We start from the raw sequence: 21,359 nt of genomic DNA, 5'->3' as shown, positions 1-21,359 counted from the left end.
ATGAGTAGAAACTGTATGAGGATGAGAATGTTTATCTGTAATTTGGGAGGGTTGATGATGATGATGATGATGATGATTGATGATTGATGATGATGATGATGATGTGGAGAGGGGATAGATGGTGATGGTGTTGCACCTGGTGATGATAATCAATGATAATATTAAAGATTGGTCTGGTGTTAATGATTATAATGGTGGTGTTGTATAGATTTTAAAAAAAATCTGATCAGATTTATCTCTCCATCGTAGACTTAAAACTTAAAGGCTTACTGATAGATTGAATTAAAGTTAATACAATGGTATTTTGAAGTGTGATGGTGGACATGGAAATGATGACATTGATGATGTTTGTGAGGTGCAATGATGATGACGATGATGATGAGCTTATGATTGATTGATGATAATGATGTTTGTGATAAGGATGGTGATGATAATGAAGGGGACATGGAAGAATGATCATAAAAGATGACCATAATGAATGGTGTTGATGATGACAATCTTATAGTGGTGGTGAGTTGATGGTGATGATAATCCTGATAATCATGATGATTAAATGACAGATAATTGAGATGATGATGGCGGTTGATGATGCTGGTAAATAAATGATGATGGTTCCAATAGTTAATGGGGAAGTGATAGGAGTTGTGATAAAAATAAGGGAGGAGGGACAACTAAATGATAACAAGACTTAAGTAGGAAAAAAAACAGATCTACTTTATGTCCAATAATTTTGATGATGATTATGGTGTATGCAGTATCAAATTCTGCCATTGAATATTAAAGAGAAATAGAAAACATGTGCACATCTTGTATATGCAGATAAAGCACGAGGGTGTTGGCAAACACTCCTCGAGTGTTCTGCCAATCCCAAGTTGCTTCATTATTACACATAGCAGGAGCAAGCACGGTTCTTATTTCTTTTATTGAAATACTAATTACATGAACGACGAAACCGAAAGTGGGTGCATGTGCTATGTGGTCTCATAAAGCACGCACTCCCAACCAATCAGAACGTGAGGTGTAGAACAGTTTTTTTGATAAATTTATATTTTTTACAGGTTACTTAATGAAAGTGAGAAAAGAAGAGAGCATTACAGATAGAAGCTTACGGTAACTTTATTACATGACAATTTATTATGGATATTTTTAACATTATTTTTTTTGATTTTGTTACCGGTAAATTCAAATATTATTTTAATGATTAAAGCAAATTAAAATTGTAAGGCTTACAGTACATGTATATATCCAAGTGATTTTGAGAAATACGCACAAAGGATTGTTGTAGTTGATCAGGCGGTCCTAGTTTCAGTTGTTTTATCGGCGAACAAAGAGCTATCATTTCGCGATAATTTCATAAAAGAATTGACCTAATTCACTATGACGTCACTGCTTGTTTATGTGGGGATAGAATCGCCAAATCCAATAGAAAATTCAACAAAGGTTGCTCCTAGGGACACAGTTTTAATCTAAAATGGTTTTCAGATATAATATGTGTTAATATGTACTAAAAATATTCTGAGCGTTTGCTGGCTATTCTACTTGTCTTCGTGGAATGATACGGGATTTAGAACAATTTTTCGGTTAGTTTGCGTTGATTGACCCCGTCTGACGACCATGATCCTTTTGCGTTTAAACACATAGCTTGTTGAAGATTGTTTTGATGTAACCTCATATTGAAGTAGGGCAATTGAAAACACAATGCACCATATTAAGTAGTCGTTATAAGTATAGGTAGAATTTGAAGCTTTGAATCTATATGTAGCTATGAAAGCAAGGATTCAGAGTTATTTTCTCTGACTGCGGCCAGCATGTTTCTTTCCCTAGTAGATTTGATTGACCACCTGATCAGATTTCTTTCTCCAGGCTGATTATAGTTTTTTGATGGGCTGTCAAAATTAGATCACCCTGGTATAGGAGCGGACATACATATAGCTCAGTTAGTTAGTGGCAGCTTTTGGAGTTTGGTCCATGGTTCAATCCTCAGAATTTCAACTTCTTTTTCAACTTCTTTCTGCTCTGTGTAGCTTTGGCTTTTATAAATACCCATGCAAAGGGTGGCACCTTCCATCACTTAATGCATGAGCCCCTGGATTAGGTGAATAGACCTGTTGACTGATCACGAAACAATGGTTTCAAGTCGAGGTTGGGTTGGACTTGATGAATAAAAGAATCAAGTTCAGTGTTTAATTCAAATCATTGTTTCGTGGTCATCTAAGCCAATTCGGGAAAGGTTTATTGGACAACTAATATACCTTTGCAGCACGTTGGAATGCAGCTCAATTTGTAGGACATAACCGTAGGTTTCAAATTCACAGGTGAATGAAATTCTTTGTTTTTGTCCTCCAAATTGAGCTGCTTTGACGTTACATGTACATGCAAGGGGTCTATACCAGCAGTTTCTAAGTAAAATACAATAAATTACCTTAAGTTTGCTTACTCATCTAGACAGAAATTTTCCTTTTCACATTAACTCTGCATTTCATGTTTAGATTGTGAACAAATTTCTAGCACATTTTCTAACATTTTGTTTATTTATTTTTGAACAGAATCCATGCATGCCAAGCTGCAGGTGAGTGTGCAAAGAGTTCATAATATTATTATCCAATTATTGGCCACTTTTGAGATGTTAAAATTCTAGAATGATTGCGAGGCTCTTGAGAACAAGATGCTATACAGTAAAAATTGCTTTCAAAATCAAAGAATCAGAAGGCATAGCCATAATGAAAATATAGTGCTGATATTTGATTATGATAACATTAAGTTGAGTAGCTATATTGAACTAACTGGCTTTTCTGTTAAAATTTTCTTAATTTTAATTTATTACTGAAACATTCATTTGTATGTGGTTCATTATTATATTCCTTTCAATATTTCACTCTTTTACTCCAACGAAGGACTAGCGTCCGAAACGTCAGTAAGTGTTTTTCATCTTTTCATGGTGTAAAATTTACCCTTTTATCATTTAACATATGTATTTGTTGATCCACATGTTTATACATTGTACGATACATGAAGTACAATGTGCCATATGACTAAAGCCTCTCAATCAAGTCAGAATTCTAGGACCTGAATGTGGCCTATTCTAGATGGAAAATTTTGCATTGTTTGAAAAAATAATTTTTTGCTTGAGGATATACAAATGTACTCTCAGTTTTATTGTTAAGTTCCAAAAATATCCATACCTTAACCAAGTAGGGAATTTGCAAAAGGACCCCCCTACCCTCGGGAACTTCCAATCTTCTTCCATACAAGAATTCAGAATCTCCAGAATTTCCAATTCCTCAGTACAGTAGGTGGGGTATGGATATTTTCTGGAACTACACATTGTAGATATTGGTGACTAACTGACTGGCATACTGACCAAATAATGTATTTTTAATCTTTCTAATCTTTTACTTCTTCCAGGCTGAACAGTTTGCCAATATTCCTCTTCCTACAAACATTCCTCTCCCTCACTCAGGTAAAAAACTCAAGGCAGCGCATTAAATATTAACTAAAAAACCTTCATATTTTATCAAACCCTAAAATAACCTTTGGCCTGATCTAAGTCAGGGCATGGCTAACTCACAGATAGGACCCTGAAACAACCTCTGAGCTGAACTAAGTCAGGGCATGGCTAACTCACAGATAGAACCCTGAACAACCTTTGGCCTGATCTAAGTTAGGGCATGGCTAACTCACAGATAGGACCCTGAAACAACCTCTGGGCTGATCTAAGTCAGGGCACAGCTACATGTAACTCACAGATCAAACCCTGAAACAACCTCTGGGCTGATCTAAGTCAGGGCACCGTTAACTCACAGAGCAAATTGAATTTAGCCCATTTTAAGCCCTATTCTTATTTGTTGCAGGTATGTTAATGCCGAGTGACATCCCTCTGCCAGGACCGTTACCAGGACAACAGTAAGTAGAAGCAGCTGGACAATGATAACAATGAACCATTCAACTAATCCCCTGGACCCACCCCCAGGGGAGTCCAATTTTTCTACCATGAACCCACAGTGATATAAAAGAGAATTCGCACCATCATGTGATGGCAGCCATGACAGGAGGCAGGAACAATTGAATCTGGTCTAATCTGATTTACATGAAAAAGAATTCAGTTCCTGAGGAAGAAAGACTATTGGTGTCATGGTTGCCATCATGTGATGGTACAAATTCTCTATAAAGTTTATAATTTTTTCTATGCTATTTTCTCCTTAGGACCCTACCCCCAGGATTAATCCCCCCAGGCCCACCCCCAGGGGAACCACCTGTGCCTTCCACAGGTACAGTCTCTTCGGCAACAGCAACTGACAAATCCAAACTTCTGCACCCCCCTGGAGTAAGTGACGCAGATCATGAAGGGTTGGAAGAGAAAGGTGATGATGTGGATTATGATGATGATGGCAGTAGTACGAGTGAGTCTGGTCTTGACGAGGATGAATATCAACAAGAGATGAAGATTGGAGACTATGCAAAGATGGACACACAAGACTTTAAAGATGATAAAACTCAAGGTACCGTACTGTATGTTATATTTATTATGTAGTTAGGATAGTACACATGTGCTGATTGGTCGAAAACTGTGCTTTATTAGTGAACGGAGCACAGTGCTGAAGCCATCTGCGTGCGCGAAGTGCTGCTAGATCCTGCAACAGTCTTTCTCTTTGCGTGAATAAATTCAATACCAAAATAAAACTAGTAACCATGTAATAAAACTAATAAAACAGGTTTTTCTGTGCTCCATTCAGTAATAAGGACTTAGGAAGCACCGTATAGTAAGCACGTGCTAATGCAACTTTATTACTGAAAAATGGAAATGTCTTGTAACTTGGTTGCACTTATGTATGGCCAATAATAGTCGCCAAGCAACATATTTTCTTCACAGTCAAAACTGCTGGATAAAAGTTATCAATCATTGTAGCATCTAAGTTGTTTGAACAATATTGTTCTTTTAGCTTCAAAAACAAAATTACAGTGTAATTGATGATAACGTGCTTGAAATGCAGAATATTTGGTATAGTAGTTCTTGAAAGTGATCTATATTCACTTTTAAATTGCTTCAACTAGAAATAATCAGCTTCCAATTTTGAGGGATTTTCCGTCCAAGTGCCTCTTTAAATTGCCAACAAGAAACCTATTGGACAATCCAGTAAAGCAAATTGGCAAAACCTATTGTCAAATGATTGGCACATTAACATATTCATGATTACAATGTTTATAAACATTACATCCACCTATTTGAAACAGCATTTCATGTCTCAGCAATGTAATATTAGCATGCTGGGAGCTTTAGAGCTTGAGAGAAGCAAGGTCAGAAGTATGAGACAGGGAAGTGTTGGGAAAGGCTTTTTTTGCTTTTAGGATTTTTAGTAGACTTATCCATTGCTTCCATCTATCTCTTTTCCCTCCATCCATTCTTTTTCTAGCCTTCTATTCTCCATCCATTCAATAGACCGACAGGCTACAAAACTGAAAAAAGGAGTAAAATTCAGTAAAATCGAGAAGCCAGTTTCATATTTAAAGAGAAGAATAATCGATTGTTAAATCCTTATCGAAAAATCTAATCGAAATGATTGATAATTCTCATTATAAAACTCCTGTTCTGGTATTGTGGCCCATCAAGTTTCTTAAATTTGTATGCGCAATCAATCTTTAGAAAACAGTCTATGCCATCTGTTTATCCTTTGCATTTATCCATCCCTCCATCCTTCTACTCCTCCATCTATCAACCACTTCATTTATCCACTCATTCATATGAGTTACATTTATATCTTGGCTCTTACTACAGATCAACATCATCGAAGCGTGAGATTCGCAGATGAAGCCACAGATCCTAACAAACCAGTCAGCCAATCAGATGACCCCAGGTCAGCTGTACAGAGAGCTCTTCTAAAGATCGCAGGAATAGCTGATGGTAATAAACAAAAGGTAACAATACAGTGGATCAATAATTAGGATTATTTTTGTGATTTTTGTTGCTGTTGTCATTCTTGTTGCTGCTGTTGCTGTTGCTATTTATGTTGCGTTGATGTTGCAGTTGTCATTGTTGTTGCTACCCTTGTTTGCTGTTGCCATTATCATTGGTGCGATTGTTGCTGTTGCTATGGCCGTTGTTGCCATTGTTTCTGTTGTTGCGTTGCTATAATAATAATAATAATAATAATAATAATAACTTTATTTAACCTACAAAAATGGATCAGCTAGTACCTTGGTAAAAGCTTGTATTAACCCGTGTATAGCAATAGAAATAAAAATATTCTCTACTATAAACTCTATAAAGTTAGCTATAAGAAGTTAAATATAAGATATAACTCTAAGTCACTTATGCTTAGATAAAAGTCTAAACTGTTAAGAAGCGAAAAAACGAAAAGAAAAAAAAACTAAAAAAATATAATATAAAATATGTATATATATATATATATAATTCAGATAAGAGGTAAAAAATTCTACTAAAACCTAAGTCAACGAGCAACGATGCGATTTGACATAGATAAATCCCTAAAGTACACATACAACTCAGTCTTAAACTTCGGCAAAGAGGTTAAATCTCTAATGGACTTAGGAAATCTATTCCAATCTGCTGCTGCAGAATACTGGAAGGTAGTTTGACCAGTTTTCGTTTGCTGTTGCTATTGCAGTTTTCGTTTGCTGTTGCTATTGCTGTTGTGGTTATTGTTGTTGGTGCCATGGTTGCTGTTGTTGCCATTGTTGCTGCTGTTGCGATGCTTGCTGTTGTTATTGCTGTTGTTGCCATTGTTGCTGTTGTTGCCATGCTTGTGGTTGTTGTCATTGTTGTTGGTGCTATGGTTGCTGTTGCTTTTGCTGTTGTTGCTGTTGCTGTTGTTATTGCTGTTGTTACCAAGCTTACTTTAGTTTTGCTGTTGTTGTTGCGATGCTTGCTGTTGTTGTTATTGTTATTGATGCCATGCTTGCTGTTGCTATTGCTGTTGTTGCCATTGTTGCTGGTGCCATGGTTGCTGTTGCTGTTGCTGTTTCCATTGTTGCTGCTATTATTTGCCTAACTCCTTTTTGTCCTGTCCCTAAAAATACATAGATAAAAAACGTATAGAACGTATAGAAAATACCTCATAATCCTACATATATAAAAGATCTACACGTGCAACATTCTTACTTTTAACTATTTTATCGATTTTAGAATTCTCAAACATCTGATCAGCGCCCCACACCACCTGGCCCACCACCAGGACCTCGTGGCATGACAAGTGTCCAACCAAACTCTCAAATCCCCCCTCCCCCTACCCATTTATTCCCACCTGGACCACCCCCTAGAGGACCCCCAGGACCTCCACCCAGGATGCCTGGGGGTATGCCACCCGGACCCCCACCGGGGATGCCACCAGGCCCACCACCAGGGATGCCTCCAGGTCCACCTCCAGGAATGCCACCCAATATGGCTGCCCAGGTGATGGGTAGAGGACCAAGACCGCTGATGCAACAGCCCATGATGCCACCAGGACCACCACCAAGAATGCCAAGGCCTCCTGGTCCCCCTCCACCTCACATGATGTCAGGACAGGGGTCAGTACTATCAGCGCCTCCTTCTGTTATCCGTAAACCACCTATGGCACATCTACCTGGTGATGCTTCTTCTGGTAAGTGATAACATTTCGTCTTTCCCCTCCCTCCCCTCCCGCAACCTTATAGGCCTTTTCTGAGATATTGAACGTTGTGCATTGTGATCTACCTTGGGAAGCAACATCTTCTGTTCGTCATGCCTTATATGGTGTAATTTGCAACCCAGCTAGACCACAATGCATCATGTTTATTCACACCCCATACACCTTTTTTTTTTAGTTAGCTTGGTTTGTTTTTTCTCTCTTTCTCTCTCTCACTCTCTTTTATTTTCACATTTATTTATTTCGTTTCATTTTGTTGATCCTTTGTTTCTTTTCTTTCCTTTTTTCAAAATCCTTCCTTCCACTTTCCCCTCTCCTTTTCTCCCAATTTTCTTTTCACAGTTTAAGCTCTAGTAAAATGAAGTTCTATTCTTTCTATTAAATGTCGTTAAACATTCCTTGTAGGAGGCATACTTAAGAAAACTCTAGGAGCGGTAATATCAGCCAAACCACAAATACGAAACACTCAAGCAGAATTAACAAAACTCGTGCCAACATCACTCAGAGTGAAACGTGAAGCCCCAAAACAAAAGCCCAAAGGAAAAGACACTCTAGAAAACATGCCTTCACAGGAACCAAGACGACCAGAACAGAATATATCAGGCAGAGCAACAAAGGACGATGCCTATGCATTATTTATGAAAGAAATGGAGGGGCTTCTGTAACCACTGGACTAAAATAGACCTTATTCGTGGTGTGACAATGTTTTCCCAATTCAGCGTGACGAACCTCCAGGGCATTCATCTTCTTTCTTTCTTTTTTTTTTTTTTTTTTTTACTCTTCGAAAAATTCATGAGTATCCCAAAGGATACGAAAGGAATAACGATGATATCCCGACAAATTTCAAAACCCCCAGAGGTTTGTCACGCTGAATTAGGAAAACATTGTCACACTACGAATAAGGTCTATTGGCCATTACTTTGCCATTACTAAACTCTGTAACTTTGCGGTTTGTTGTGCACATTTCAGATCCCGTGATGCCTCTCCTGGGAGCTGATCTTTTCACGTGTAAATTTTTCCATGTGTATTTTAACATGTTCGTCATAAAAGTACAATAGGACATTTGCATTATAGCGTCGTTTACTACCACTACCAGAATCCTTTAATACTTTCTTTTGGTTTAGTGCACTGACACCAATTGTCTTACTTTACTCGTGAGGAAATACAAAGTTGAATAAGAAAGAAAAATTCGCCAAGCATTTTGGTAGTTGTAGTAAAATGACGGCATCATGCAAACGGTCTATTCTCAAGGAAAAATTCATGTTATCGGAAATGACAATTTACATACAAAGATTAAGAGGGCTAGGCTTATTGACGCCTACTACACATTAGCATTGCGAATCCATATCTCTATATGAGCTGGCGATTTTTTGTTTCGCACAAAACCATAGGTAACACGTACTGCACAAGCTCGTAAAGTTACCGACACACTTCCTGGCAATGGTAGTCAAATGAAACAACCAAACGACCTAGAGGATACGAAAGCTTTCTCTGGTATCAAATTGTGGAAGAAACTTTACCGCTGATTTTATGAGCATGCGCAGTATGTTTTACAGATATTAACAAAGCTTATCGGTGAGATCCGGGATGCTTACCATTTACCCGGAAAACGGTGGCGTGTACCATTTGTCGACAGTCAAAATTTTCCCGCTCTTTTCTTAACATTGGCAAACGAATTTCCAATCGGATGTATTGATTGAAGTGGTAAGCGCCCCAGAATTGTGTTTTTCTATTGGTTGAGAATGGATGACGTAAAGTAGGTAGATATGGCCTGGTATTTCGTAGCTCTTGTCTTGCTCCAAACGTTTTGTCGAACGTATTTCAATGTATTACTTGTTATTAATAAACTAATGCAGTCAAGTCGAATGTGAAACTCGAAATCTATACCTTAATTTTACAACTAAAAAGCTATATTCTTATGAAGCTAACTTTAGAAATTTATTTACGACTGAAGTTATTCATTTATTTCATTAGTTTTCCCGTGAGGGCAGGGACAGTGGGCCATGTAGTGTTAGAACGGGTGCTTGTCCGAGAAGACTTGAAGGTCTAAACATTTACAAATGTACTATTACAAATGCAGCTTCTTCTAAAACTAAGCTTCTTAAATCTAAATTGGCTAATAACTTACATTAAAATGACAAATCACTAACTGAATACTAAGCTAGTTTTAACAATATTCATGATTCCGATTCTACTAATAGTCGTGGTTGTTAATAGCGGAGCATTTTTCTGCGCATGCAACTAAAAACATGGAACTAACAAAGTTTAGACATTTTTCTTTCGGAAAATATATAGGAAACATGTTCAAAACCAATTATCACTTTTTTCTCTTGTTTGAGTAGAGAAATTGCGATTTTTATCTGACTCGCCCCAGTCTCCACTCAGAAAAGTGTCAGTTTTCGACTATTTTGAGATTTCCAAGATAAATCAAAAATGAGAATGGTGACCCCCATTTTTTATTTCAGATTTTTGATAAATGCAATGCTCGTCATTATACATAAAAATATATAGAGCAAAGATTATTGGATAGATTTTGAAATATTTTGATGGGAATAGTTGACATGTGCACAGGTAGCCCAAGCTTGGTTTCTGTGGTGTCATGTTATAAGGAAACATATGGGATTCATCAAAATCCTTGAAACGTGAAATAAAGCCTCGAAATTTTACCCGATCATTGAGAAATAGCACTTCTTTCGCTCTATGTGGTTATTTTTCGAATTTAGCCCGTTTTAAGATTTTTTTCCCACCAGTAAGAAATAAGAGAAGCTTGGTTTCTTCGAAATTATGAGTGTATTTTTTAACGGCCTAAGATACAAAAATATTTAACTTACAGTTTCGAAGAAAGACTATATCCAAATCCGCATTTACGATACGAAGACTTCCGGCGTGACCTCGGGTCGGTTGCCGAAGGAAATCGGTTGAACTGGTGTACAGTGAGCTCCAAGTACGGGTCAGAACAAGCGAGGTAGTATGTGAATACAGGCAAATTTCATGGCTTAAAGACGCGAAGACTAATCTCTAATGCGACTTTCTCGGTTCTATAGGGATGTGAGAGAAGGGGTATGACTAAACTTTGGCGCTGGAAAGGAAATTCAAAGACGTACGAGGTTTCAAAGACTCGTGATGGTTCGCTGTTGGTATCCCGAGTCTCCAACCTGTGACAGGGCTACCTGTGACATGTACAATTTTTGGACGTTCGTGGAGGCGCACATACCTTCATTTTTCACTAATAGTTCAAGAATCATAGTCATCCAATGATAGTATAGATTATCTAGTAAACTTCGAGTTATAAGTACGTTTTGTAATGCCAAAGCACTGTTAACGGTAAATAAAAGTTCTTTGATTACAGCTTCCGGTTGCTACCGCATTTCACTATAAAACCCATGAATTGACATATTTGGAGAGCATCTAGCGTAAAAACAAGAATGGTGACCCCATCTTTTTATTGCAGTTTTTAAATGTCCATAACATGATTAATGTCCATGTAAAGTTTCAAGACAAAATTATTGGCAAAATTTATTACCTTAAGAAAAAATGGTAAACCATCGAGTTGATTTTTCATGGCTTGGCTGACGTCACTTCCGTCCGTCCGTCCGTGTACACAACACAGGAATCCCGCTTGATGTCAAAGCAAAACTACTCACAAATGCGGCTCTCAAATGCACAGAAAAAAATCGCTTTAGGACAACTTATAGACCAAAAACAATTTAAGAAAAATTTCATGTAGTCAAAGATGGATCAAGAAGTGTTTTTCAAGAGTTCAGGTGTGTGTTTTTTTGGAAACAATCGTATATTATAATTTTTTTGACAAGCATTTTTCTCGACGAATCGGACAAATCAAAGACTTTCTCTCAAAACTTTTTATATTTCTATAGATAAGCTTAATTTATTTTAAAGCTGGAAGAAAAATAACACGGAGAGCATATTACGACAACAAATATTCGTCCTTTATTTAGCTTTGTAAATCTTTAACAATGCGGTATTTTTTAACCAACTATCGTATGTTTTTCGTTCAAGAAAATTGCAGCTTTGTTCGCCTCCTATCGCGGGGTCCCATCGGCAAAACAGAGAAGACTTTCATTCAATAATCTTTCTACAGATAATTTATTTAATTATTGAATGAAATATAAATTTACACCAAATATTCAACTGTTTGTTAAGCTGTTTGACCAAGTATGATTATAAAAATGAGCTTAAATGTGTGTTGTTGAGAGATGCTATTGTATAAAGACCTTGTCTTTCACTTTAAAAAGCTAAAAAATGTTCAAAAACATTTACAAACGCCAATTTACTGACAAAGAATTTCGTCATTTTGTATTTTGCATTGCCTTTTGCATTATTTTCTATTTTTTCTCAGTTGTTCTTGTCAAGTTTAACTGAATGTAAACTTTGTCTCGTTCTGTATTTTCTGCTCACCTTAACCGAGTCTAACCAGTTTCCAAGTCTGCTTTTTAGTCTTGATTTGCCCTAAATCTCCAGATTTTCGATTTCAATGAAAAACATCCGAGGTAAATTTCACTAAACTTGATATTGTATTGGATTATCTGTAGTTATCTTTCGTTTTTTTTAAGTAAAAGAGATTCAAAGCCTAAAACTGTCGGCCTTGGAAAACTTTGTCGAAGAATCTTCCAAGAACAAAACTAGCCCCTGAGGGTGGTGGTCAGTTGTGTACAAAATTCCTAAGTGGGAGAGTATACTCGCGCCAAGAAAACAAAGTAGTGCATTTCGATTCGATTTCACTGCATGGTTTTTATTATGGGAGAAATTATCTTCATCTCGAATAAAAATAATTGAAGATTTTTTCCCCGATCTTATTTTTACCTTTCAGTTTCATTCAAATTATTTTCCCTGTGACTTCCGTATCGGGAGCTCCGCTTTTAGGCAGTGCCTAATTATATATATTAATAGTCCAATCTTGATTCTTTTTTCCCCCGCTTTGTGGTCATGGAAACGGCTGTAACCCACTGTGCGCTTTTAAATCGGGATTGCAAGCCAAACATATGTATATAAAAATAAAATGTTAAAATTGTGGTATAGCAATTCACATATGTATGTTTGTGTGTCATTTCCTCTCATTACAAAATTCCAGAAAGGAATCTCTCTTCAGTACAACATTATTTAATCTATATTTAATATCGTTTTTCTTGTTTATTTTAATTGATTATAATCCATTGAAGAGAAAAAATAAACTAAACGAAAATTGAAAATCCGGCGTGGGCAGGAGCCTCTGTAACGCGGACAAAAAAAGAGTTTAAAATGTTTCCAGGCAACGACGGAACTTCCTGGTTCTTTTGTCTCTGAAGTAAACAACATCTCATGACCGTACCTTCAAAAGAGACATACTTTGTTCAGTTTTCATTAGTTGAACTTTACTTCCGAAGAGATAACGTATGGTTCAAGTAGTAGATTTTAAGATTTCGTGATGAGGACCCTTGCTTATTTGCTGGTTTTAAGCCTTACTCCTGTATTTCGGTTCCATCTCGCTGATGGATTCACTTTTCCTTCTATTCTGCATGACGCAAGACAAGCCATGATGAAGTTTTCAACAGCAAGGTCAAACTCCTCTCTCCCTCGACCGGTAGGTGTTGATTCTAAGAAACTGAACTCTATCCCAAAATTAGCTTGACTTTCATAGGTTTTTTACACATTTTGCTTTCCTTAAATGGGGGAGAGCCCAGAAGTGAAACGAAATAAAAACTATTTTCGAATTGTGTTATTAAATTAATATAACGAGACACATAGATATTCCTAACGAGACATAGTTTATGCAGCCGAGCAAAGTACGTATTTTGATCTATGGCAGTGATAAGAGTGCTTGTTAATTATTTCTCAAATGGCACTCCACTCCACTCCACTCCACTCCACTCCACTCCACTCCACTGAACTAAACTGAACTAAACTGAACTGAACTGAACTGAACTGAACTGAACTGAACTGAACTGAACTGAACTGAACTGAACTGAACTGAACTGAACTGAACTGAACTGAACTGAACTGAACTGAACTGAACTGAACTGAACTGAACTGAACTGAACTGAACTGAACTGAACTGAACTGAACTGAACTGAACTGAACTGAACTTTTAAATCAATTCTATCAAGTTTAATTATTTTACTTAAAATTCAGGTACTAAAATTCCAACCTTTTCACGGTTTGGCGTCTAACTCTAGTTTGGCAGCCAAAAAGCCGCGTCAGACGAAACCTTCAAACAGCTTCTTAGAAATTCTAAGTAAAGTGGAAAAGCACGTACTCGAAGCTCAAGCAAGTGGCAACACAGCACATCTAAGTAATCTGACGAAGAATATAAAGGTTGCTCTGAAGCAAAGGAGTTATTTGTTCGCCCGAGAAGCCCTAGGACAAGCGCTTTGCAAATCGATATCTTCGAGTCCACCAGGAATATCAAAACGGTCGGGATCAGATGGAGCACGCTACTTAGCTAGACTAAAAATGGAAATTGGCCCAGACAAATTTAGCAAACTATTAGGAGTACAAGACTCCAAGACACTGGCGTTCGCTATTGATGACACTGGAAGTATGAAGAATGAGACTACTGCCGTGAAAGAAATTGCTAAAGCCATTGTTAAAACAGCAGGAAAGACGGCAGAGAATTACATATTGTCAGTGTTCAATGACCCTAGTAAGTAGAGATTCAATTGTAATTTTATTGCGAGGAACGACTAAGCAACACAAATATACATACACATAAAAAGTAAAAGCATGCATCAGTACACGGATCTTTTGGGTGTTATTTGTAGTCGACGATTTTTTATAATACTTTTAGAGTGGCTTTCATTAACCCGTGAAACAAAAGTTACTTATTAGATGATAATAGCCAGATTCAAACAATAGAAAAGTCAGAGCGTAATAGTACTAAACACGTTAAAATGTATTTGACAGTTATGAAAATCACTCTATCATGATTAAAGTTGCCATAAATTTCTATATTTTTGAACATTTTAGCAACTGGCCCTGTACTTTTCAAAGAAAATGGTGCAGAATTTATTAAAGAGTTAGAGAAGTTGAGAGCCCACGGTGGAGGTGATTACCCAGAACTGACATTCAAAGGAATGTTAGCTGCCATGGAAAAAGAACCAAACGAAGGCTCACCAGTGTATGTGTTCACAGACGCAACGGCAAAAGACCATACCAAAGACAACATCAAGACCCTGATAGACTATGCAAACGGTTTAAATGTCAACATCAACTTCTTTACAACTTCAGCCGCCTCTTCGTTCCCACCGTTCGTTCAAGTTGCCCGAGAAACCTGTGGGATGATACTTCGACTGGTAGACTCGTCAGAGATAAAGAAATTAGAAAGCATTACCAAATTGTCTTTGAGAAACTCCGGCGTTTGTATGACTGATGGAAATGATGGAGGCTTCTTCGGAAAAAAGCGTGCAGTCTCGAGAAGCAAGGTTATACTTGTAGACGATTCTGTGAAGAATATGATCATTTCAGTTTCCACCGAAAACTCCAACCCAGTAATTGTCCTCAGGGATCCGTCCGGTAGAAGGTTCACTGGAAGAAAAATATCTCTTTACCGGGCTGCTATTTATGAGCTTCTGAACCCGAGTCCTGGTCGATGGACGCTGTCAGTTGCTGCGAGTGCTGGCAAGTATCACTATCTTGTCAGAGGATCTAGTGACTCAAACATAAATTTTGACTACTACTTTGTAATGCTTCCAACACGGAAAGGAATATACCCCATCCCAATCAATCAGCCACTCGCAGGTAATTCATTGAATTAATGGTGCGACTCCGCAATCAAATTCTAAACTCAAGGTGGTTTAGAAAATAACTGATACAAAAAAATCTGCTACAAGGTTATCGTAAAGGAAATTCTTTAGACTTTCAGATATTCATTCTTACAATACAATATTTTCAGCTAATAATGATTTCTATAAAAAAAAAAAACGAGTAAGAACAAATTATCGTAAATATACATTTAATTTTAGTATTTCTAAAGTCTGGGAAACAATACCCAAATCAATCAAAAGTCTTCCTTATTCGTCCTTCAAGCAGATGTATAAGAAATTCTTACTCAATAATCAATAACAATTATATCATTATATACATATATACATAATTATTTAATTTATCTCCTTTATTGCTATAGTGGAAATTTATACTGTTGAATTTAATATTATAGTATTATTATAATACATTAGCCTTGTAGTTTTTTTTCTTCTTCTTCTTCTTTTTCTTCCTTTTTTTCTTTTCTTTACTGACCCTAAGTGAAAATTGCGACAGCCAACTAGAAAGCTTTAGCTCCTTTGGCTGTCGTACAAAATTCTAAATATTATTCAAACTATATATTCTTGTAATTCTATTATATAAAATTGAAAAAAAAACCAGTGTAAATAAACTGAAATTGAATTGAATTTATAGGTCAGCGCGCCAACGCCATCATAACAGTAGCGGGGGCTGAAAGGATCCAAAGAAACAGGCTCAGCGTTGAACTCATCGACAGCAGAAACGGAAGAGTACTAACGACGGTCGCCATGACACCTCGCAGCTCATCAAAAGTTCATTTCGTCGTGTCATTTACTCCACCTTCAACGCCATTCAAACTCAGAATGAAAGGTCGAACCAAAGCAGGCCACGGCTTCGAACGCTCATCCAGAAAAACCATCCGAGCAACTACTGCCCTCATTCGCGTCTACAGAGCCAAAGATGGTCAACTGACTATTCCCAGAGGAAGACGCATGTTCGTCATTCTATTGATCTTCAACGTTGGCCCAACTGAAACCTTTGACGTGTCCGTTAACGATCCAAAGCAGTATGCCACAAAAAGACGCAAGAGACACGTAAAAGTCTACAAAAACCGCAGTCGTAGGTTTAGTATGTGGTTCACAGCTCCTTTGAGTGCAACACCCGGTGAAAGTTACCCTGTTGCTGTCACCATCAAAGGAAGAAAGTCTCGCGTTGAAACAGGGCAAATCCTCAACTTTATGGTTGTCTGAATCTTCCGAATCATTTAAGACATTTATTAGTAAAACAATGATGGTAATAATAAATTAATGATAAATATAGTTGATGGATGACAATCAAGCGCTAATTAAGAGCAATAACTAAAGAAATAAACTTGGATAAATAATCTAAGATAGAATGATAAGATAAAATGAGCTCCTCATCAAACTCTGTCTTCTTGAGATTGATATAAATGCTGCTTGCGCAAAACTATTTCAGTAGAACAATAAAAGAAAGCAGCAGCAAAAATATGTTTCTTTGAATTTTTAATTCTCCTTTCCTTTCCTTTCCTTTCCTTTCCTTTCCTTTCCTTTCCTTTCCTTCCCTTCCCTTCCCTTTCTTTAAGTACAACTAACATTTTAATGATATAGAAAACCTGTCCTGGCAATTGTTCGAAATTGAGTTCATTTTGATGTATAGCGTCTAGGACTTATTGACATCAGTTTTCAAGGAGCGCAGTGGTTCACCCCACAGTAAACATCGTCGGTGATCTTGGCAATGACGCTTTTTTGAAGCAGTTCGAGTACACAACACATGAACTCTAGATCTTCAAGCGCATATACTGTAACAACAACAACAACAACAACAACAACAACAACAATAACAAGGGTTTATTATATCAGAGGCAAAATCTACTTTATTTTACACTGAAGTTGCTAGTGAAAACCAGTATATTTACAATAACGCTCAAGGCAAGGAAATACAAAACTCTATATCAAGGTGATGTACGTAAAGATATTCACCACTTTGCATCCTGTATAAAGCATGTCTGTAAGGGAGTTTCAAACGAATTTTTTAAATTTGAGCTGCATCACAGCCTTGATCGGATACTTTCTGTTGGACCAGGGAATCGAGGAATGAAAAGTGGTCATTTATTGGTCCATATCTGCTGACGCTATTGTCAGCATTTTGCTTAATTAGCATACATCGGCCTTCTAGTTTTCAATAAATTAAACATAGTGCATAAATAGGAAATAAAAGTAAATGCCTTGTTAGTAGAGTGCACGCACTAAACCCGTGAAACATATTTAGTACTAATTAGTAGTAATTCATACAGAATCCTTTGTTTCCTATTATTTGATTATCACTATTTAGTACTGAAAATTTGTATTTGTTTCACGGGTTTAGTGCAAGCACTCTATCTACTAAAGATTTTGCCGGAATTTTTGGTGTAATACTATTTGACTGGGAAACAAAGCTATAACTAAAAGCACTGAAAAGAGCGTATGGCTTGGTTGTTGCAGCTCTTGCCACCGAGCACAAAGTCATACATTCTCAACATATAGAAATTTAAGTCGTGACGTATTTCCAGGTCCAACTGCTCACAAAACAGCTAGAGTAAAGCGAAAAATGTTCTCAATTATTTACTTCCAAATGAAACAATTACAAATTATTTGGACAACAAATCCTATCATCCTATCCTATCATCTTTATAGAACTGCTTTTCGCTTTAGACCCGGAAGTTGTTTTTCCATATGATTTACGTCGTACTGAAAAAGCTCTATGTTTCAATAATCGATAAAATTCGACACTTGTTGTCTTTGACCTTGAAGTTCAATTTCTGCTAAATGGGAAGATCCCTCTTTGTGGTTAAAATATCATTGAATTTTAAAATAGCGCGATCAATAATCAAATTTAAAGCCCTAATCTACGTAACAAATCATGGCTCAGTATATTAATATATAATTTATACTTATTGCCTCCGTTAATCTAAGTATTAAACTATCATACTTAACGCCATTTATAGATTCAACGAACTATAATAAGAGGAGGTCGATTTACAATTCTTTTTTGTTTTCTTGTGTTGACGAATTAGTTAATAGCTAAATAAAATCGCGTCAACTAGATACTATTAAAAAAAGAAATATACAGGTAGGCTATAGAATATTTGCACCCTAACGTGATGGCAGCCATGACAGAAGTCACAACAATGGAGTCGTTTCGTTCCGTCTGGGAAACAAGGGCAGATTCAATAGGCAATGTGCATCAAAGCTCCCAAAGCACTCTAGGAAACCGAGTACTGCAAAAATAGAGCCAAGAAATCAAAGGAACTCTCAGATAAAAATTGCTCTGATTTTTTTCGCCTGTTCAAATACTTACATTTTCATGGAAAATGTAGAAGGAAAAATTGTTCGATTAATTTTTAGAAAAACCGAAAAACAATAAGTACTCCATCATGCTTTGAGATATTCCTGTTAGTGTTGACGTTTCTTTCTCCTGTCATTGCTACCATCACCTATATACTTGTGGTCAGTTGTCCTAAATTTATGAAAAACTAACGGTACAAGTGCTATTATCAAGAAGTGATTTGTAGTCTTTAACTCATTCAAGATCACTGCACATCAGTAGAGGATATCATGCTTTCATCAGATAGCTAACTATGCTAAATATAGCTTACTCTGTGATTGGTTGGTAGTTTTGACGTCAGTTTATTTGGGCGGATTTATTCGACGAATTCACTTTAAATTTTGGCTCTATATGGCCAATTTTACCAAAATTGGGGAGTTGAAGAAAAAAAATATCTTCAGGACGAAAATATGTGGATTTAACACCGAGGCCAGGCTCAACTGTACTTATCGTGATCTAGAAAACTCACATCATTTTACGAAAATGAGGTCACAACTACCAACCACTCTGCACGAGTTATATTTAGCTTAGCTGTTAATCTGCATTACGAAATAGAGCCACAATTTCTCCTGCTTATATTTGATAAGATTGCTATGTTTTATGGCCAGAAATACAACAATTTCCTGAGGGTGATTTCAGGCTGCGGTATTTGATTTCCCCCAAGTTCGCTGACTCTGCTATTGACCATTGTCAACAAGCTTAACAGGTCTTCCTGACAAGAGTGTTCTTTAAAAACGTCTACAAGAGATTGGACGTAAAAGGTTCCTTGATCAGGCCAACGGTATGACACATGTCCCTCATAGCAACTGTAACCACGTAGATTATCACAGTATTCAGAATGTTTTTTATCATTCGGACCATCGCAACAGGCTTTTTCTTTTTTTTCGTTTGGAGCTTGTTCTCCTGAGTGGTCACTATAGACTACTCCAGGATCTACCTTCGTTCCTCTGCAAGCTTGAATAAAAAACAACTTAGGCTTTCCCTGGAGAGTTGGACAACTCGAGTTTTTAAACAAGTCAAAGATTTCTTTCCGTCTTACTTTATTTCCATCGGAAGCGTAAATACCGTTTTCATCACCATGGCTCATGATGAAAACAACCAAGCAGTCGTAGCTTGAGAAGTCAGTTTCAGAAATCATCCGCAGTTTAGATACTAGATCATTCTTATTTAGGTCCAAAGAACATTCAACTGTAAAATGCAAGCCCGTGAATAGACGATCAAGTGAACGTACATCTAATTCGGATCCAAAGCGTTCGTCAAGCTCACCGAATAGCTTTTGGAAGCAATTAATAGAGAATTTGTTTATGTTGATAATATATGCAATTCCTCTAGGACTACTTGTCATCTTGTAAACATAGCCGTCATCAGAGTCATCGGAGTTCGGCCAATACCTTTGGGGGATATTCTCCCAACGTGTTGGGGCAACAAAACTGTTTTGGTTCTCATTCAGCTGTAGTTCTGGGAATGAAAACAAAAATTTTTTGAGGAGTTCTCTTAGGGGATTGGGGTGGCAGCCGCCCAAATTCCAACAATTTATATCATTATTTTCTTCGAAAAATTTACATTCATGGTAAGAACTATTTTGTCATTAGCAATAGAGGGTGATAACGCCCCCTTTTTTCCCAACCTTTTATCGACCCCTATAACGATACCGGGACCATGTAAATAGGGCTCCTCCCCCATTCCTTCTTCTGTAGGATCGGTTTTCTTCGTTATTCACAAGGCTTTATTTTTGTTATAACCCTCATTATAAATGCGAGGCCAGTTACTAATTTCCCGGTCGGGATATAACTTGCACTTGATAATAAACGTGAAAATAAACAAGTGCACGTGGTCAGAACGTGAAAATCGCTGATGGAGTGATATTTTCCACAATCGAAAACAACAGAGCCAATCGAGACTCTCGGGAAAACAAAACTAACTACTTCCCTCGCGACCAGACATTAAGTGAATAATATTTACCTCGCAGCTCGAAGACACGCGTCTCGGTAAATATTCCCCGATATTCACTTCGCCTTCGGTGAATAATTGTTAAATAGACCTCGTATTTATAATAAGCAACATTTGATAGAAAACCTTCTCAATTGATAAATAAAATACTTAATTACCTCGAACGTCGGCAATAAGCCTATACATCCCTCGGGCCTGCGGCCCTCGGAATTTATATGGCTTATTGCCTCCGTTCTCGGTAATTTCAATTAAGAGTTAAAACACTTACTTTCTACTGTTGGATACAATCTCCTTCGATCAATTGCAAGTCTGCCAATCCGTTTATCCTCGACGTATTCCATGGTCGGGTAGAAACAGAGATATAAGAATAACGATGAGCCATGGCTTTGCAAGTCATCGTTGTTAATGCTATAGACTAACTCTTCCCGGTATTTCCCCCATTCAATAAACCTGTAATAGAATTAAAAGGAAACTTTTATGAATTGTTTTGCTTAGTTTGACTGTATTCAATATCGACACATTTTATAGCGGTCGTAGACCAATAGCTAATTTGCTCTAACAGAACGGCATATCACCTAAAACTCGAGCCGTCCCGTCAAAATGAACATTATGAAATGAAAATTAAAGAATATAATGAGCTGTCAAATCAACTGAGATCAACAAGATATTGTATCGTAACAAAATAATAAG

General features: G+C 37.1%; 3 protein-coding genes across 3 annotated transcripts in view; 2 read left to right on the top strand and 1 right to left on the bottom strand.

The window, feature by feature from the left end:
* Positions 1-1,097: 1,097 nt before the first annotated feature.
* LOC148910311 (uncharacterized) lies at positions 1,098-9,488 on the top strand. The gene is made up of 8 exons (XM_089031732.1): positions 1,098-1,110; positions 2,547-2,569; positions 3,406-3,460; positions 3,852-3,903; positions 4,204-4,499; positions 5,774-5,913; positions 7,142-7,598; positions 8,028-9,488. The coding sequence occupies exons 2-8, from the start codon at positions 2,552-2,554 to the stop codon at positions 8,285-8,287; spliced, it is 1,278 nt and encodes a 425-aa protein (XP_088887858.1). The 5' UTR covers positions 1,098-1,110; positions 2,547-2,551; the 3' UTR covers positions 8,288-9,488.
* Positions 9,489-12,995: 3,507 nt separating this feature from the next.
* LOC148910310 (von Willebrand factor A domain-containing protein 7-like) lies at positions 12,996-16,784 on the top strand. Its single transcript, XM_089031902.1, has 4 exons — positions 12,996-13,200; positions 13,749-14,259; positions 14,583-15,353; positions 16,011-16,784. The coding sequence occupies exons 1-4, from the start codon at positions 13,045-13,047 to the stop codon at positions 16,583-16,585; spliced, it is 2,013 nt and encodes a 670-aa protein (XP_088888028.1). The 5' UTR covers positions 12,996-13,044; the 3' UTR covers positions 16,586-16,784.
* A 404-nt stretch (positions 16,785-17,188) lies between these two features.
* LOC148910308 (uncharacterized) overlaps positions 17,189-21,359 on the bottom strand; it is a 70,660-nt gene continuing 66,489 nt past the window's right edge. Inside the window, exons 16-17 of the mRNA XM_089031728.1 lie at positions 20,938-21,119; positions 17,189-20,177 (exon numbers count right to left, since the gene is read on the bottom strand). Of these exons, the coding sequence (XP_088887854.1) occupies positions 19,318-20,177; positions 20,938-21,119 (1,042 nt within the window). The 3' untranslated portion in view covers positions 17,189-19,317. The remainder of the gene's footprint in view (positions 20,178-20,937; positions 21,120-21,359) is intronic.

Source organism: Actinia tenebrosa, unplaced genomic scaffold (assembly GCF_029948245.1).
Source record: "Actinia tenebrosa isolate PJP-AT-01 unplaced genomic scaffold, QUT_ActTen_1.0 PGA_scaffold17__23_contigs__length_9995812, whole genome shotgun sequence".
NCBI classification, from domain to species: Eukaryota; Metazoa; Cnidaria; class Anthozoa; order Actiniaria; family Actiniidae; genus Actinia; species Actinia tenebrosa.
Note: the sequence above shows the minus strand (reverse complement) of the source record. Positions and strands in the feature narration are given on the sequence as shown.

What these genes read in the sequence shown, in the direction of transcription:
- LOC148910310 (XM_089031902.1), top strand. Translation starts at nt 13,045, where the DNA reads ATGAGGACCCTTGCTTATTTGCTGGTTTTAAGCCTTACTCCTGTATTT. An exon ending in ACTCCTCTCTCCCTCGACCG is followed by an intron (nt 13,201 to 13,748) that starts GTAGGTGTTGAT and finishes CTTAAAATTCAG; the next exon opens with GTACTAAAATTCCAACCTTT. An exon ending in GTCAGTGTTCAATGACCCTA is followed by an intron (nt 14,260 to 14,582) that starts GTAAGTAGAGAT and finishes TGAACATTTTAG; the next exon opens with CAACTGGCCCTGTACTTTTC.
- LOC148910311 (XM_089031732.1), top strand. An exon ending in TAAAGATGATAAAACTCAAG is followed by an intron (nt 4,500 to 5,773) that starts GTACCGTACTGT and finishes CTCTTACTACAG; the next exon opens with ATCAACATCATCGAAGCGTG. An exon ending in ACCTGGTGATGCTTCTTCTG is followed by an intron (nt 7,599 to 8,027) that starts GTAAGTGATAAC and finishes CATTCCTTGTAG; the next exon opens with GAGGCATACTTAAGAAAACT.